This window comes from Cucurbita pepo, chromosome 16 (genome assembly GCF_057944985.1).
Source record: "Cucurbita pepo subsp. pepo isolate OVF chromosome 16, ASM5794498v1, whole genome shotgun sequence".
Lineage (NCBI taxonomy): Eukaryota > Viridiplantae > Streptophyta > Magnoliopsida > Cucurbitales > Cucurbitaceae > Cucurbita > Cucurbita pepo.
Window position 1 is genome coordinate 12,469,364 of NC_141813.1, and position 18,423 is coordinate 12,487,786.

General features: G+C 37.0%; 3 protein-coding genes and 1 non-coding gene across 6 annotated transcripts; 2 read left to right on the forward strand and 2 right to left on the reverse strand.

Moving 5' to 3' along the window:
• Nucleotides 1-1,245: 1,245 nt before the first annotated feature.
• On the forward strand, nucleotides 1,246-2,060 carry LOC111777440 (uncharacterized). Its single transcript, XM_023657048.2, has one exon. It carries the CDS (start codon nucleotides 1,349-1,351, stop codon nucleotides 1,766-1,768), a length of 420 nt encoding a protein of 139 aa, XP_023512816.1. The 5' UTR covers nucleotides 1,246-1,348; the 3' UTR covers nucleotides 1,769-2,060.
• Nucleotides 2,061-3,643: 1,583 nt separating this feature from the next.
• Nucleotides 3,644-9,317, reverse strand: LOC111777368 (transcription initiation factor IIA large subunit). Of its 3 annotated transcripts, XM_023656920.2 has the most exons (12): nucleotides 8,926-9,317; nucleotides 8,524-8,694; nucleotides 8,261-8,443; nucleotides 7,935-7,983; nucleotides 7,798-7,856; nucleotides 7,494-7,619; nucleotides 5,710-5,895; nucleotides 4,862-4,925; nucleotides 4,270-4,436; nucleotides 4,027-4,110; nucleotides 3,892-3,941; nucleotides 3,644-3,774 (listed from the first exon to the last, which is right to left on the reverse strand). In XM_023656920.2, the coding sequence occupies exons 1-11, from the start codon at nucleotides 9,040-9,042 to the stop codon at nucleotides 3,918-3,920; spliced, it is 1,230 nt and encodes a 409-aa protein (XP_023512688.1). In that variant the 5' UTR covers nucleotides 9,043-9,317; the 3' UTR covers nucleotides 3,644-3,774; nucleotides 3,892-3,917. The 3 variants fall into 3 exon arrangements, with proteins under 3 accessions (XP_023512688.1, XP_086974430.1, XP_023512689.1); XM_087118304.1 differs by having other exon boundaries at nucleotides 3,644-3,941; XM_023656921.2 differs by having other exon boundaries at nucleotides 3,644-3,941; nucleotides 5,710-5,862; nucleotides 8,926-9,315.
• Nucleotides 9,318-13,420: 4,103 nt separating this feature from the next.
• Nucleotides 13,421-13,494, forward strand: TRNAV-CAC (transfer RNA valine (anticodon CAC)). Its single transcript has one exon. It is a non-coding gene; the product is annotated as a tRNA-Val (tRNA).
• Nucleotides 13,495-14,195: 701 nt separating this feature from the next.
• Nucleotides 14,196-16,823, reverse strand: LOC111776936 (ras-related protein Rab11C). Its single transcript, XM_023656355.2, has 3 exons — nucleotides 16,647-16,823; nucleotides 16,322-16,518; nucleotides 14,196-14,939 (listed from the first exon to the last, which is right to left on the reverse strand). The coding sequence occupies exons 2-3, from the start codon at nucleotides 16,484-16,486 to the stop codon at nucleotides 14,448-14,450; spliced, it is 657 nt and encodes a 218-aa protein (XP_023512123.1). The 5' UTR covers nucleotides 16,487-16,518; nucleotides 16,647-16,823; the 3' UTR covers nucleotides 14,196-14,447.
• Nucleotides 16,824-18,423: the final 1,600 nt, after the last annotated feature.

Genomic DNA, 18,423 nt, shown 5'->3' on the forward strand with positions numbered 1-18,423 from the left:
TAAAGGAGAAGAGGAAATCAGAAAGAAGAGAGGATGAATTTAGGGAAAGTTGCTTGGAAAATCCCAAAGCTACGATGTCTCATATGAACAGATGGCTGTGGCACTGAATGATAATTCTCCATCCACTTGTACAAAGTGGGTAAGGAGAGGAATGAAACTACGAGCCAGACTGATCATTGGCCCATAATTCTGTACACAGCTGTTGGATCATCAACGCCAGCAGCCAATATACCACAATGATCACAGAAATTATGAGGCCTTGGGCGACATGTACGGGAAAATTTGTTGTGAGATGCCACATAAATCAAGGAGAAGAATGAAGCATTATGTATAAGGGTGAGAAGAACGAAGCATTATGTATAAGGGTGAGAAGACTCTTGCTTCCGCGTTTTAAAAACTTGAAGCCCAAAAGGAAAATCACCCAGAGAACAATACATGCTAGCAGTGGACTTGGCTGTTTGGTATCAAAGCCAGACACCAGGCGATGTGCCAGCAAGGACGTTAGACCTCAAAGGGGGTAGATTGAGGGGACCCACATCGATTGGAGAAGGCAACGAGTGCTAGCAAGTGTGGAGAAGGCAACGAGTGCTAGCAAGTGTGGAGAAGGCAACGAGTGCTAGCGAGTGTGGAGAAGGCAACGAGTGCTAGCGAGTGTGGAGAAGGCAACGAGTGCTAGCGAGGATGCTAGGCTCCGTAGGGGGAGGGATTGCAAGATCCCACAACGATTGGGGAGGAGAACAAAACATTGTTAGGCTGAAAACTATATTAGCTAGAGAAAGTTCAAAAGAATAATATTGGCTAACAACAACTGTTTTATACTAGTGAGATAGATATAAAGTAGTCAATAGAGAATTGCATTAAAATATCTGAATATGCAGAAAAAAGTACCCAAAAAATGCATCTTAGTTGCAAACATTTTTTCTTGGAACAAATTTGCATATATGGAAGCCAAATTAATTTTGCAGTAAGTTTTGGTGTGCCCCTACCTTAAAGGAAAGTAACTGATTCAAGAAAATAAAGAAAAAGAAGAAAATGCAATACTGTTCTTATCTTTAATTTGCTATTTTTTTGGTAAAAAGTATTAAAAAGAGGGATGTTTCAGTTCAAAGGCCAGCATTGAAGGGCTTAGACTCATGATCCTGTTCTTCAGGAATGGAAAAAGTAATTCGTTGAAACCCTAAAAACGTGCAGAAGAATTGCTAAATAAAGACAGAGGGTTAAAAGCGTACCTAATGATCGTTACATTTTACCCGCCGTTCTCAATTATGAAATGGAATTTGGATTCAGGATTTCTGACCATTCACCTTCATAACCAACGATCTTCTTTGTGCCCTATATTTCTCTTCCAATGAATGCAAATCAATCTGCCGTCGTTGATTTCCTCAGAGCAGCAATGGACAACGAACGCGGAGGCAGAATACCTAAACCTCCGACCAGGTTGCAGAAGCAGGCGCCGGCCGGTCTTTATCTCGATCAGCTTTCGAGCGTCTCAATGTCTTCTGTTGGTACCGAGATTTCTTCGAAGACGGTTCTTCCTCTGCTTTCGCCGCTCCCTTCGTCGCCACAGCCTTTTTCTGAAACTGAGGGAAATAGAATGTTGACGAACGGAAATGGTGCAGACAGCGGCGGCAATGGCGATCAAAGAGGTATAGTTTTCGCATCTCCTGGTGGCTGGCAACATCCGGCGGTGGCTGCGACATACGCCGATCCTTCCACGCTGTTTACTTTCTTTCAATCGAAGTGCATCATAACCAGTAACACGCCGTGAGAAGATGATGGCTGGATCGAGTCTCGTATGCTCTACGTAAATCCATGTACAGTATGTGTGTGTGTGTGTGTGTGTCGCCGCTTGGATTAAGATCTCCACGAATGCTTCTGGTTTCATGTTGTATTATTGATAAATTGTAACGCGGGAAATCTCTCAAACTTCCTGCTCCTAATCTAACAGCCGCTTCGTTTCCACTTCGTTCCTGTTCAATTCATTTCTCTCGGTCATTTCTTGTAATTTGTTCTCTACTTTCAAGTCTCCATCATGAATCCGATTTCGCCATTGAAAGTTATGCTGCTCAAGATTCTCAAATCAGATCACACAATAAGGCACTCACAAACAATCTCTGTATCTGGTTCATTCAGTTCTGTTACTTTCTCCAATTGACGATAAACAAGATTGAAGACTTGAATGGAATGACTTCGTAAGTATAACGAAGATCATACTAAACAAGATGGTTGTAATAACATGTTCATTCGATTTTATTACATTTTCCAATTGGCCGCAAAAAAAGATTGATAATCTTCAAAGAAAAAAAACCATGAATCATATAAGGTGAATCATTAAGCATCAAACTCACTACTACAAATCTTCTTCGGCTTCATTACTTACCTTAGAACCCTCTAATTGAGTAACTAAGTGTGATTAGAACCCTTTAACTGGGAACAGTGAGAACCTAGAACCATATCGGTTAATCAATCGTATTAGAACCATAGTTACCAGATACACAATACCAGATACACAAATTTTGAAATATTCAATCGTATTCTATATATGGTTGTCATACACAAATTTTGAAATATCGGCTAATCAATCGTATTCTATACATCGGCTAATCAATCGTATTCTATACATCGGCTAATCAATCGTATTCTATACATCGGCTAATCAATCGTATTCTATACATCGGCTAATCAATCGTATTCTATACATGGTTACAAATTTTGAAATATTCAATCGTATTATATATGGTTGTCATACACAAATTTTGAAATATCGGGTATTATATATGGTTGTCATACACAAATTTTGAAATATCGGCTAATCAATCGTATTCTATACATGGTTACCAGATACACGAAGAGGCCAACACAAATTTTGAAATATCGGCTAATCAATCGTACACAAATTTTGAAATATCGGCTAATCAATCGTACACAAATTTTGAAATATCGGCTAATCAATCGTATTCTATACATGGTTACCAGGTACATAAATTTTGAAATATCGGCTAATCAATCGTATTCTATACATGGTTACCAGATATACACGAAGAGGCACATTATAGTGCTTGTATGCTTCCAGATACACACGAAGAGGCACATTATAGTGCTTGTATGCTTCTAGCTAGAATCTTATTAAAAATGGGAGCATATGGATTGGTTCGAATCAATATGGAATTATTATCCCCACGCCCATTCTATTTTTTCACTTGATGACAATAGACATAATTCAAATAATCTATGCAGTGTTAGGTGAAAATGTGAGATTCCATCAGTTGAGGAGGAACCCGGGGAGGAGAACGAGAAGGATTATAGAGTGAAAATATGAGATCCCACATCAATTGGGTAGGAGAACGAACATCGATTGGGTAGGAGAACGAACATCAATTGGGTAGGAGAACGAACCTCTAGTTGAGGAGAAACAGTGTGAAGAATTATAAAGTGAAAATGTGAGATTTCGCATCAATTAGAGAGAAGAACGAAGGATTCTTTATAAGGGTGTAGAAACGTCTTCCTAACGAACGCATTTTGAGAGCCGCCTAAAAAGAAAAATTCAAAGAAGACAATATATGTTACACGTTTCTTATAAAAAAAAAAAAAAAAAGGGGTCCAAGAGCAATGATAAATATATTCCATTAGTGCAATGATAAAATTTCTGGAAAATCCTCAAGTTGCCATGCATTGAAGGCCGATAGAGCTCTCATTCGTTATATACAAAACAAACGCTACTAATAACATTTATCAAAATACACATAAGGAATCATCAACATATCCTTTTCCCTCCTGCGTTCACAAAACAAATATTAACTTAACACAACTTTTTAAGCATCCAATGAACGAACTTCCTGGAAATCTTTCAAAAAAAAAAAAAAAAAAAAAAACTGCTATAAATAACCGCACATTGAAGATGATGCCTCTACTAAAATTCAGAAGTCGAATTCCCCAGTTGCCTGCCAAACAAACAAACCAAGCTTCCATGAAAACCGAATTCGGTTCATATCTATCTAACTTATAGTTTTGGAGGGGAAACTTCACCTTGTTGAAGAGAATGTCCTTGTTGTTAATGTGCATAATTCCATCCTTGAGTGTACATTTCCACCTACTCTTGGTACGAGTAACCTAGGACGTTGAAATTATGATATGGCAAGTATTAGGTGCGTTATATTCTAAAAATATGAACTATGTGTGTGTGTGCGCGTGCATAATGGCACGATGGATCCTGAAAGGCTCTAGCATATACTGCAACCGCGCCTACCAACCATGAAGTAAAGAAAGTACCTTATCAAACTGAGCTAAAACTAAATGCTGTGTGCTCACTTCCTCTCCCTGATCCACATCATCCAAATCGTCGTCATCGTCGTCTTCGTTCAATGAAGGCTCGTCATCCTCCTCCTCCTCCCCAACATCATCCTGGGTGACAACAGCAGGAGTGCCAGCTGGTGGATCTGTCAAGTAAACATAACAGGCCCATATTAAAATTAAAGAGATTTTTTGTTTCAGCTTTAAATCCTTTCACCTTTCATCCTTGTTCTACCTTCTTTCTTTTTTTTCCTTTCGAATGTTCGAATCTGATCCTTGAATCACGTAAGTTCAATCGCTTAATTTTGGTAACACATTACATGACAGATACCCAGCAAGCCCATAAGACATTACATATTCAAGGCAATGCAAAAAATTGAACGAGAATGGCCAAAACAAACTTATGAAAATTTAGAGACCAAGCCAAAGTACTTACACATGAAAATTAAAAACTAAAATTGAATTTAAACCTTTCCTTCAGGATTTTTCTCTAACGTTAATAAAATAAAATAAGATTTAATCCTTATGATAAAATAGTCACAACCATGAAGACATCCTTAACAACATTTACCATTAGGTGCTGGTGTATTTGCTATGTTGTAGTCTTCATTAAAGACACCCTGGTAGTTGTATATCTGCAGGGGATGTCAAAAATGTTATTTAAGTTTTACGGAAAGATGAAACACAAATCAAACTCAGTGTATGGAGAACAGAAGGAAAATCATTTACGTTAATTATGATATGAAGAATACAAAAATTAAACCCAACAAACGCAAAGGATGAACGCAACAAAAACCAGAAGAAGAATCAAGCAATTAGTTGCCACTATAAAGTGTTCTATTTGACCATAAACATTGAGCTAAAACTCAGCAAAACCATAGAAAATGTGCAGATCCAGGAACATCTCTCTGTCATCAAACATGGAAGAGTGTGGGTAATTCCAAAGTACTGAAAAGTACAGATCGATTGGGATTTAATCTATGAGTGCTATAATTTTGTTTCTTTACTTGATAACCAACTCGAGAGAACATTTATTAGCACCTTTAAGAAAAAGCAACAGAATTATTTGTTACTGTTTATTAGCTAAATACTTAAATAAGAATCTTAAAATTTATTCAAATTTCAACATTTATTAACTCCACCAGGCTTTGTAGTATCAAACAACAGATATATGACTGTGGAGATCCTTATAAGAAGACGTGGAACAGATGCCTAACTTATACAAAAAGATGAAGAAAGGGTAATCAAAAGACAATGGCAGACAAGTAACCTTTTGAAGAATAGGCACCTTGCAAAAATCAAAACAAGTAAAAAGAAGCTTAAGATGTATAAAATTGCTGTTAATATCATATAAATATTTCATTGCTTTAATGATAGACGATTCTATAACTTTAAGGGGAAGAGAGAGAGAGAGCTAACATTGGGTGTCGAAAGCACATCATCGTAAGGATCAGGTATCGGTCCATCAAGTTGAGGAATCTTGAATAATGATCTTTCAATATGTGTCGATGTTGCACTCTTTGCAGAAGTGATAACGCCAGGTCTCCCATCAGAAGCTTTGCATCCACTTATCTGTAAAAGCTTACCGTTAAGGAGCTTCAAAGACTGATCATACAAGCATAAGCATCATAAACTAAAACAATATTTAGTATGAGACTCGTTGAAATATATACACACATTAACTTTAAAATATATGTTACAATAAATTAACTTAAAAATATATGTTACAATAAATGTGTCCCTGTGCTTTCCTATTCTAGCTTCAGTTTTTTCTTTTTCTTTTTCTTTTTAAGTTTTCATGAATGTCTGCAAAAATTTCCTATAAAACAGACACCTAGGAGGAGACGCTTGACCCCTGGGCCAATTCAAATGGCAACAATAATTGTTCTACCCATAAATTAGATATGAATCAAATAACCATTTCTAGCTCAATCCTAATGCTGAACCATCCTTTGACTTACCTTCCTAGATTATCTTGTAGGCTCTCAGAGTTCTAACCACCCAAAAAAGAAATTGAGTTTTAAGAGAATATAAAGGTTAGAATTTATGGTCAAGAATATTACGAATCTAGAGTACTGAGTTTTTCAGATTCATCTCATAGATTAATAGCAACCTCCAATCCACACAGCAGAAGCAACCTGGTGAATAAAGGTAGTCAATCTGTTGGCTAGATAAGGCAGTAAGGTTTGTTAAGGGATGACTAGAAGTTTATCACAGAGCACCCCTACGTTGGGGAGAATAAGTAACTAAGAGAATTGTTGGCAATTGTTGAGGGCACTGGAAAAACAAAATAGGAATCACCCCAAGGGAAACTTGAAAAAAAATAGAAGACACTGATATTATTGTTACTGTTACTAAATCCGCAACTTGCACTCACCAAGATTGTGAACGGAAATTTGACCTCTCCTTTGTCTTTTAGGGATCTATCATCCTCTATTCAAGAGGAAAACGACGGGTATCATCGCCTTTCTTAGTTTTGTTGTATTCTAAGGAGAAGGGATGTTCACATTTGGACTCCTATTCCATTCGAAGGTTTGTCTCATATATCTTTTTTTCTTTGTTTGGTTGGTCCCTCTCCCTCCTGTGGTTATGTTTTGCTTCATTGTAGAAGGTGAAAATACCCAATAAGGTTAAGTTTTTTGTCTAGCAGGTTCTCCATGAAAGAGCTAACACCTTGAACCAGGTTTTGAGGAAGGTGCCCATTTTGTTTGGGTCGTTGTGTTGCATTCTTTGCAAGAGGACGATAGAGAAACTTGATCGTATTCTTTGGAGTTGTGATTTAGCTCGCACCGCTTGGAATTTTTTCTTGGAGGAGTTTTGTTTATCCTTGGCTAGACATAGGGTTGAAAAGGGATGATCAAGGTTCCTTCTCCACCCTCTCTTTCCTCAGAAGAGAATGCTCTTGAAGCGAACCAGGGTGTGTGTGATTTTGTAGGTGCTTTGGGGAAGAGGAATACCATAATTTTTAAAGGGCTTGAGAGGTCTCGTAGTGCGTTCGGGCCCTTGTTAGGTTCAACATCTCTCTTTGGGCTTCAGTAGTGAAGCATTTTTTAATTACTCTTTACCTCTTGCTTAACTTGAAAAAGAAAGAGAAAAAATAATAATAATAGAACTATGAACTGAAATTATGTGAAAGAAAATTGGCATACAAGTCCAAGGCTGAAAAGAATCTCCTAAAATACTGACAGGTAAGAAAACAAAACCTCAATCTCAAATACACTGTTGGCAGCATCTCCAGCTCCATCTTGCTGCGGTATAAACCCATTGGTCTGGTACTGGGAAGCAAAACCATCACGCTTTCGCTTCCCAGAGTTCATCATGAAAAAGTCCTGAGAATTGTTTCCCTAAGTTAAAATATCATACTGAAGTTTCGAGCCAATAGAGCATGGCAGCAAGGAGTAGAGTAATTCAAAATCGGAAGCAGATGAAATTCACAGTGGAGTTTTGGGGGTTCACATCAGGCAACAATCTTTTTCTGATGGAAGCATGAATCAAGAAAGAAGTTACCTGTGTAAGGGCTGGGTGAGGAACTCCCCTGTCTGCTTCATCACGCCCCTCCACATATGCTACAAAAATGAAATCAATAAAAATTACAACATAATAATTGGTGCCAAATTTTTTCACTATTTCAACACTAGACTCACCAATATTAACGTCTACAGGAGCTTTTTGACCCATCCAAGAGGGTGGTTGCTGAAAGAAGAATGTAACGTCTATCAAAACCCCAATTCACGGCATGTTCAACTATCAATAGCATACTTTAAAATATCGATGGTAAGAATCATAAAAATGCCATTCTTCAACTTAAAATCAGGTCAACGGCCACCAAGACTACATATAAACCCTTCCTTTTATCAAAGAAATAAAGGTGAAAAAAAATATGTAAATCATGACCGTATGGAGTGGGTAAACTGCAGGGAATGAGAAAGTGTAAGGATTAATTGTAGCATCAAAATCAAGCAGTAATTACCATAAATTGGGTTGGCCTTCCAGATCGGACATCAACATTACTAGCGCTACCTCCAGGAGTGGTAACAGCTGGAGAAGCATCAGTACCAGATGCAGAGTGGTCGCTGGGTCCAGTAGGAACATTATACATCGCGTTGTCAGCAGTTCCCGGTAAAGGGGTTTGAATTGGAGTTTGTAGTGGCGTCTACAATTACCAAAATCGCTTCGATTATTAATTATGAACTTCGGAAATCATTTAATAGAGAGGATAAGAGAAGTACTCACCGGCGGGAAGAGTAAATCAGCTGTAGGAGTTTCGTACTCTTCAGTCCCCTCATACGGAACATTGAGATCGTGAACCGGAGTTATTGGACCACCGGGTGTGGGCTTCGACGGTGCAGACCTCTCTATGGGACCGTTCACGGCACCCGCTTGCATCATTTTCGCCTCCCACATCTAAAAAGTTCCAACAAAGAAAACAATCAGCCCAACCACAGCTTAAATCAACTTCAAAACCTCAAAACCCTAGAATGAAATGGATCAAACTCAGAAAGTAATCACCGAAAAAATTCAATCGATTCCTTCAAATAGATAGAAATAGAAAACAAACATCCATTCACAATCGAAGCTAAGAGTATCAAGCAAGGAAGAATAACAAGATTTTCAAGATTGGAGATCAATAATTACTCCTTGAAGCTCCTTGAGAACGTCCTCTCCAGGACCATTATCAGTGAACTCGTCGCGAAGCTTGTTGACAACATCTTCAATGACATTGATGTAGATAGAGCTGGTCGAAATCGCCATAACGGATCCGCTTCGCCCTGTCTACCTCCGATTCCCTCCACTAGCGAAACCCAGAATCGAGTCTTCGAGAAAACTCAAGGAAGAAGAAGATCCATACAATCCGTATAAGCTTCTAGGATTTGTAGAGTTGTGTGAAGTAAAAGGGCAGAGGAGGCGATAAAGAGGGGCGACGGGACTAGAGAGAGAGAGAGAGAGAGAGAGAGAGAGAGCGCGGAGAGGGAAAGAAGGGTAAGAGAGAAAGGGAAAGAGGAGAAAGGCGGACAAGAAAAGGAGAATAAAGAGTGGAATATAAATAGGTTTGCATCCGATTATAATGCACGAATCCACGTGGCGAAATATGCTTGAGCCCCATTTTTTCCCGGTTTTTTTTCGGTCTGGCTGGCTCGATCCATGTCTGCAAAATATATATATATATATATGTAAATTAGGCTTCTTATAAATATTATTATTATATATATAACACATATATGATGGAAATATTCAAATTAATGTTAAATTTTGATCTTTATTTTTTGTTTGTAAATATTATATTAGATTTTTGTTTACATTATTTTAATAAAAAGTATATTATAAAGTGAGAATTATATATATAAAAAAAAAGTTTATTCAAAATAACAGTCTTAAAAAATAGAAATAAAAATTCATAAGGGAAATTTGATCCCATGCATTCTCTCCGAAAAATCTCTCCTTTAGTCTCCACAAAAATAAATGAGAAATTAGCAATATGAAAAATGAAATTTGAGAAGAGACAGATGGGAGAAGGTTTTCCATCCCTAAGATGCCATAAAAATCTCTAGAATCAACCGTAAAAAGAGAAAGCGTGATTTAAATTATAAGACCTTAATTTATAAAATGAGCTTTTTGGAAGTAGACCGATTTTTAGAAATGGAAATTTATTTTTTTATAATTTTTCAATTAAATATCTATTATCGACTAAAAAATTAGAATTTCAAACTTCTCGGGATAGGAATGGATAAACAAAAATGATAATTATATCTTCAATCTCCACCAACAAAGTCAATGTTGACATCTCTCTTGTTCTTATATCTTCAATCTCCACCAACAAAGTCAATGTTGACATCTCTCTTGTTCACTTCAATTTTATTGCGTTTGGTTTTTTTTTTTGTGTTTTTTATTTTATTTTAAGGATGTGGGGACGTGGGACTATTTGTGTACGGCTCGAATCCAATTCCCAGTCATGGATATCTGAGAAACCCGAAGGCGAAATAGAGACCAGATACTGACCAACATTGGTCAGGTCAATGTCTCTTCTCCAAATGGCTGTGATCATAAAGAACCAATTGTGAATAGTATGATATTGTCCACCTTATCTCAATTTATCAATTTTTCTCGATACTAAAATCAAATTTCTTAAATTGAATTAAATTTCATTTAAGAGCATAATTTCATATAACAACCAAGCCCACCACGAATAGATATTGTCTACCTTAATTCGTTACATATCATCGTTAACCTCACAGTTCTGAAACGCGTCTGTTAGAGAGACGTTTCCACACCCTTACAAGAAATATTTCACTCACCCCTTCCACCGACATAAAATCTCACATATTTTTTATTATCCACAAACAAAAATCACAACTTGAGTTCCTTATGAACCAATGAGCTAAATAGACAGTTCAGAACAGAGTATAAGAAGAAGACAGATACAAACAGCCACAATTTCAACATGTTACAAAGTTTTCTATATATGTATATATATATATATATATATATATATATATATATATATATATGTATATGTATATATAACAGAAGCAACTAAGACCCAGATGTTCATATACTGTAATTCAAACAAAGGATAAAAACTCAGGAAGGAACCAGCAGAAGGATATCACCAAGAACAGAGAACAATAACAAATAAACACTCCGATCCTCCTCCAATTCCCTAATCTCCACCGCCTCCGCCACCTCCCTCACCGCCGTGGACATGAGTGCTGCCACCATCATCATCAACGGCATCCATGGTCACCGCCGTGACCGCAATGGCAGCCACAGCGGCGGCGCTGCCTGCTGCACTTGCATCACCTGTGTTTCCATTTCCACTACTATCACTACTAGAGGAATGCTTACCTTCTTTGGCACCAGATTTGCGGCGAGAAGGCTTTGATTTGGAAGATTTCTCCGATCCTCCATCAACTTTGTGGCTGTTCTTATGGCGAGGAATACAGAAACAGATCTTTGAGGACTCCATTGTTGAGCTTCCTTCCCTGCTTATGTCTTCCTCATGAGTTCCTTCATCCAACCTGTAGAAAGCTTTGGAAATAAGTGTCAATAAATATGTAAACATCCCTTTCCTTTTCCCTTCTTTACTCTGAAGTTGTTTGTAGGGGAAATTTTCCAATTGGTGCAATCCAGCTAGCTTAAGGGACACAATAATAGCTCTGAGAATAACTTTTGTGATTTGTCCTCATATTTTGATGATTGAGAGCTTGAAACGAGTGTAACTGTAACGGCCCAGATCCATCGCTAGCAGATATTGTCTTCTTTGGGCTTTCCCTTTCGGGCTTCCCCTCAAGGCTTTAAAACGCGTCTGATAGGGGAAGGTTTCCACACCCTTATAAATGGTGGTTTGTTCTCCTCCCCATCCAATGTGGAACATCACAATCCACCCCCCTCTTTCCTTCCTCCAATCGATATGGGACCGCCCCCAAATCCACCCCCCTTTAGGACCCAGCGTCCTTACTGGCACACCACCTCGTGTCTACCCCCCTTCGGGTCGTCCAGTGTCTGGCTCTGATACCATTTGTAACGGTCCAGGTCCACCGCTAGCAGATATGGTCCTCTTTGGGCTTTCCCTTTCGGGCTTCCCCTCAAGGCTTTAAAACGCGTCTGCTAGGGAAAGGTTTCCACACCCTTATAAATGGTGGTTTGTTTTCCTCCCCAATCAATGTGGGACATCACAATTGTTACTATAGCTGGGTGAGTTTCTGATCCATTTTTGTAACTTAGAGAATGTAGTAAGCATACTTCAAAAGAAAAGTAATATTGAATATTGAATCTACGATAATTTGATCCAGCCATGATCCAATAGAAAACTTGATTGTGCCTCCTATCAAATCTATCTATTGTTCATTTACTTGATCTTAAAGATTCAATTAGTTTTTAAGGCTATAAATCCTTGGAATAGAACCGTGTGAAACATTAAAAGAATGATCTACTGAATTCAATGAAAAAAGAAAGAGAAATATGAACGTACTTTAGCTGTGAGATCCCACATCGGTTGGAGAGAGGAACAAAACATTCTTTATATGTCAGTCGGAGAAGGGAACCAAGTATTTCTTATAAGGGTGTGGAAACCTCTCCATTGGAGAGGCATTTTAAAAACCTTGAGGGGAAACCCGAAAGGAAAAGCAGAAAGAGGACCATATCTGGTAGCGATGGGCTTGAGTTGCAACATATCCTTGAGAGAGCCAAAAGAGGACAATATGTGCGATGTGCTTGGGCTGCAACAGATCCTCCTGTGCTAATTTATCACACCATCAGTAATGCTAAGGAGGAGCAAAATGAAGGAAAAGGGGAAAAATAGTTAAAGAACATCTAGACTGCAAATTCTTGGGCAACAACTGCTGCATTTTTCTCCATGGCTACATCTTTGAGAGATTTAAACATGGTACAGTGTTCGTCTCCTAAAACATTTAGGTAATGTTGAAATCAGACTGAAATATCAAATTCTGAAGAATCCTGTCTATTATCTAAATTCTCTATTGTATGAAATCGGTCAGCAATTGCAACAATTGGCCATTAATCATTCATGCCGCATTTTCCCAACTATAGATGAATTTTATCAAAACAAGAGCCTAAGTAAAAATCCATAAGAAACTATTCAAGACGAAACCTAAGAATCAGTATCAGAATTTCAAGATACAAGAACATGGCCGAGAAAGTTAATAATACAAAAGAAGTTTCTAACTCCTAAACATCAAGCAAGCGGAAGGTTCGGCGTGGCGGGAAAGAAAAAAAACATGATCCTACCTCTGAGAATCGACTTCCGCTCTCTGATTTTCTAACGCCAGAAGTTTCTGTTCCAATGAAACCAAATTGCATCCACAACCAATAATCGCAACATTAATTCCATACGAATCAACAATAACAAACCATTTGATTTGGAGGCTGCGCTCAGATCTGGTCCGGAAGAAGCTTTGCTCAATCTCTCGGCCGCTCTCTTTTGCCGAATTTCACAAACACACTGAAGGCATTATGGTGCGCAAGAATGCGAACAAGCAAAAAGTTCTTAGCGTTCGTCGACCTAGAGATGCGTGGTGAGCGTCCATGGCAAATTACGAGAAATGAACAAGAAAACGCTCTCGATTTCAAATTCTTTATTATATAAATTTAAAGGAGGCTCATAATCAACAACGTCTGGGTGGTGTAGTTGGTTATCACGCTAGTCTCACACACTAGAGGTCCCCGGTTCGAACCCGGGCTCAGACAATCTTTTTTTTTTCTCATTTTCTTCCTCTGTTTTTCTTGGATCCCAATAAAAAATTATATTCGAATATAATACGGTTAATTACTAATTACTATTCTTTTAGATAAATAATTAAAGGATAATGACTTTATTATTAGTCAAATTGAAAGTTCAAATACCGACTTAAAAAATTAAATGACAGAATTGTTAAGATCGCACAACAACACACACTCGATCTAGATGAACACGATCGCACAACAACACACACTCGATCTAGATGAACACAAACAGAACTCTCGAAATTGTTAAAATCGCACAACAACATACTCGATCTAGATGAACACAAACAGAACTCTCGAAATTGTTAGGATCGCACAACAATACTCGATCTAGATGAACATAAAAGAACTCTAGCTAAAGGATTTGTATCGATGAGCGTGTATAAAAGAATATAGAATAGAAAATACATTTTCAGAACTCTCTCTATATATATATACCTTTACCGGATAATAGCTCGTATAGCTATTGACCAAACTATAAATATGCAGCCGAGTAGTAAACGTAAACTTATAAACTTAATAACTTTACTTTTTGTTTTTCACTTATTTCCTCCACAAATTTTGGAGGATTATATCTGTTAAATTGCTTAAAAAAAAAAAAAAAAAAAAAAAAAAATCAATGCTGTTTAGTACAAAATAATAAGGCAGCCAGTCACAAACACATAGAACTCAGTAATCCCAACTGTTTCATATCTGTTTAATTGCTAAGCCAACAAACGTAAGAATTTCTGAACAAGAGTTGCAGATGAAGAACAAATACGAATCAAATTCCTCAAGGGAATTGTTATATGAATGGGTTAGTAAAGGAATTAAGGAAGAAATTTGGAAACTGTTGAAAATAACTAACAGATCAATTATGAAAAAGGGGTAAGAGAAACCTTTGATGCGAATTATCAGTTCTGTCTTTCTGTATCTGCTCAAGAAGAACAGCAACCCTTTCTGTTCGAGTCCCCGGTAGTATCGGAAACGTCGATGGTGGTTCCTTGACTGGGACGGGCGACACTAGCAGCAGCGGCTTCCTTGGCTGCCAATGCCTTTTTGCTGATGATATGGTAGATCTCTGTCAAGATGGTTTGGAATGCCTTGTCGATATTAGTGGCATCCAAGGCTGATGTCTCGATGAAGGAAAGGCCTTCCTTCTCTGCCATGCTCTGCCCATCATCCTCTGAGACAGATCTAAGATGACTAAGGTCAGATTTGTTTCCAATCATCACAATCACGATGTTGGAGTCTGCATGATCTCTCAGCTCCCGTAGCCATCTTTGTACATTCTCGAACGTCGGTCTCTTTGTCAGATCGTAGACTAGGAGAGCGCCAACGGCTCCCCTATAATAAGCACTCGTAATCGCTCGGTATCGCTCCTGACCTGCTGTGTCCCAGATCTGTGCCTTGACTGTCTTCCCTTCTACCTGTATGTCAATAATATTGGCTCAAATCAGATGGCTAACATTTCAACTACTAAGAGTATGGAACTCTGAAATGGAAAATGCATCAGGCTGAATAATATTTGCCCAATTCAGTTATATCTTCAATGAGGGCAACCCTCCATCTCACTGGCCTTCCTTTCTTATAACAGAATTTTGGGTCTAGGACAAACAAGAAAAGGTGGGACTGGATTCAGAATGCTTGAATACAGGATAACTTTGGTTTCCCGCATCGGTTGGAGGGAAACGAAGCATTCCTTATAAGGGTGTGGAAACCTCTCCCTAGTAGACACGTTTTAGAACTGTGAGGCTGACGGCGATACGTAACGGTCCAAAACGGACAATATCTACTAGTGGTGGACTTTAGCTTTCGTATGAGACTGAGATCCCGCATCGATTTGGAGGGGAACGAAGCATTCCTTATAAGGGTGTGGAAACCTTTCCCTAGTAGACACATTTTAAAACCATGAGGCTGATGGCGATACGCAACGGTCCAAACCGGACAATATCTCCTAGTGGTGGACTTTAGCTATTACAGAGACCTCTATCTCCCACCTCCAGCTCCTTCAAAGATATCAGAATCTTTGCTCCATTAACTCATAGCCTTTCAGAAGAAAAAATGGCTATCTCTCAGCGAATATCTATTGGTTTGGCCATTATAGAATGGGCATACCCTAACTTCTCTATCTTTTAGTATAATAAACATGGGGTATGAGAATTTGAACATCCAATTTCAAAGAAAGAAGCATATGTCAATGTTGAATGTTGACAGCATACCAACTTTTCATAAGAAATCATGGTTTTAACTTTTCATAAGAGAACAATCCTTTAATAATACTTGCCATTATTGAAAACACTCTAAATTTTAAGAGCATGAACACTTGCAAAATTAGTGGAATACTATAAATTCGGGAAAAATAATTCTGCCAATTTCCTACTGCTTCAACTGCCCGCAACCATATTTTAGAATAATTGAGCACACATGGCTCCATCGTCTCACAGTCTTCCCTGGACACAGCTAAAAATCCTGATGGTTTGCTTGTTAGATGAGCAACATATTACTTATTTTCCATAAATCCAGCACCTATTCATTCAATTCTAAACGTTTTGTAGCCTCAAGCAATAAAACAGCTACTTCGAAGCTTTACTCAAACCCTACATACAACGAATCCACTGTACTTCAACGATTGAAAGTAAAAACCAAGGCGGAAGCTACCAGTTAGAAATCATCCGAACCTAAATTTTTGAAGTTCGTCGAGCACAAAAGGAAACTCATGCGATCAATCAGTAAATTGAAAAAATGATAACTAAACAACGCGCAAAATGAAAGGAAAAATCTCTGAGAGTTCAAACGATTGAGCTTCTACCTGGAGAGTCCTGGTCGAGAACTCAACACCAATGGTGGATTTGGACTCCAAGCAGAACTCATTTCTAGTAAATCTAGAAAGAATGTTGGACTTCCCGACGCCAGAATCCCCGATCAGAACAATCTTGAACAGATAGTCGTACTCGTGGTCCACCTTATGAGCCATAGCCGTCTCCGCCTCAAATTTATCGAACAAACCTAATCCAAAAGTAAAAAATTCAGCAATTCATAATCCAAAACGGAAAGAATCACAATCATCTACAGTAGCTGAAACGAAAACTTGAAGAAGCAATGAAATCCCCAAAATGGGAACGAAGAACTCAAACCTGATGGCGAAGAAATGGAGATAACGTCAGTGGATTGGTCCGTAGGAAAGAAGTTTGACTACGAAGACTGCGACGGAAGAATCGAAGGAAGAAAGAGGAGCGAATTAAGCAGAGAAATTTCAGGCAGAACAGGGAAGATCGATGGAGTTGTGGTCTGTGGCGAGAGCGAGCCAAAAAGGTGGTGAAGAAAATAAATAAATAAATAAATTTAATAAATACGGAAATTCTTTTTATTTTCGTATTTTTTAAAATTACTTAATAAAAATTTTAAGCTGAAATATTTAATATCTAAGTGGATTTATTAGACCTATAATTAAAAAATTATGAATTAATTATATAATTTTCATTATATTTAAGTTTTAAAAATGTTTAGTAAGTCATTCAAATTACGCGAGACGGACGTTTTACAAAATTAACCAATAATTAATTATGAAATTGAATTTATTTATTAGTTTATTTGAATTAAAAATTAAATAACATGTAAAAAAATAATTTATTTGTAGTAAAAAAATAATTAACTTCGGGGAAGAGATTAAAATTCTTTGTACTTCACGTTTTCTATGGTAAAAAAATGATTTATTTGTGGTAAAAAAACAATTTAAATACTAATTTTTATCACTTATTTATATTGTTATTGGAGATTAAAAAATAGGTTGGAAACGACGACGTGCTGCGGGGCTGGCGGAATCTTTGTGTTGTCGTGGGTGGAGGGGAGTTGAGATTTAGCGCTTAGGGCAGCCAGCGAATTTGGGCTGGCAGAGGCTCTGTGGGCCGTGGGCGTCGACGTTGAAGCGACGCCGTTTTGAATTTTATATTCAATTCACGCGCTGTCTGGTTACCAATAATCCCATTAAATTAGAGACAAAAAAAAAAAAAAAAAAAAAAAAATTCACACACTAATTTTCAATTTAATCCCTACATTTTTAAATTATTTACTAATATTTTAGCTAAATTTTATTAGATTTTTATGTTAAGAATTAATCACAAATATTTAATGTGCAAATTAGGCCTCGATTAATTTTTTAAATAAACTGAAATCATAGTGAATTTAATTAAAATTATAATTTGACTAATTTTTATTTTTCATTTATAAGTTTTTAAGGATTGTGAGAGTAAATGATTTAATGGGCCGGCCCAATAATATACGGCCCAACAATGTGTTTTTAGCTTCCACTCACAAAAGCAGACCCAATGTTTTAATATTTAAAATTATTTTAAAAAATTATAGATAACTTACTTTTACTTTTTAATAAAAAAAAAAAAAAAAAAAACATGTTTTCCAATTAAAAAAAAAGGAAGAACGTTAAACAAGGAAGTGCGGGATGGGCTGTCGTGTCGGGTACTAAAAAAAACCTTTTTTCTTTTCATTAAAAAAGGGGGTTTTTTTATTTTTATATTTAAAGAAACAAAATATAATTTCCATTATTTTATCACATTTTTATTAGATAAATGGGGACGGGATTATATTCTTTATCCTCGTCTCCGCTCAATTCTCCGCCCACTTAATATAAATATATTTTAAATGATTTTTTAATTAATTTTGAGACTTTAATTATAATATTTAAATTAAAAACTAGCCGATAGATTATAATTATATTATATTATTAAAGTTTGAATTATTAGAAATTATCTTCGTAAAATAATATATATTTGGTTATGAAATATATAGATTTGTTATAAAGTAAATTTATAATTTTTTTTATAAAAATTATATTGAAAAATATAAAACTTAAAATAAAATAATTTTTTTGGTAGGTAGACACTAGACACCTCTAAG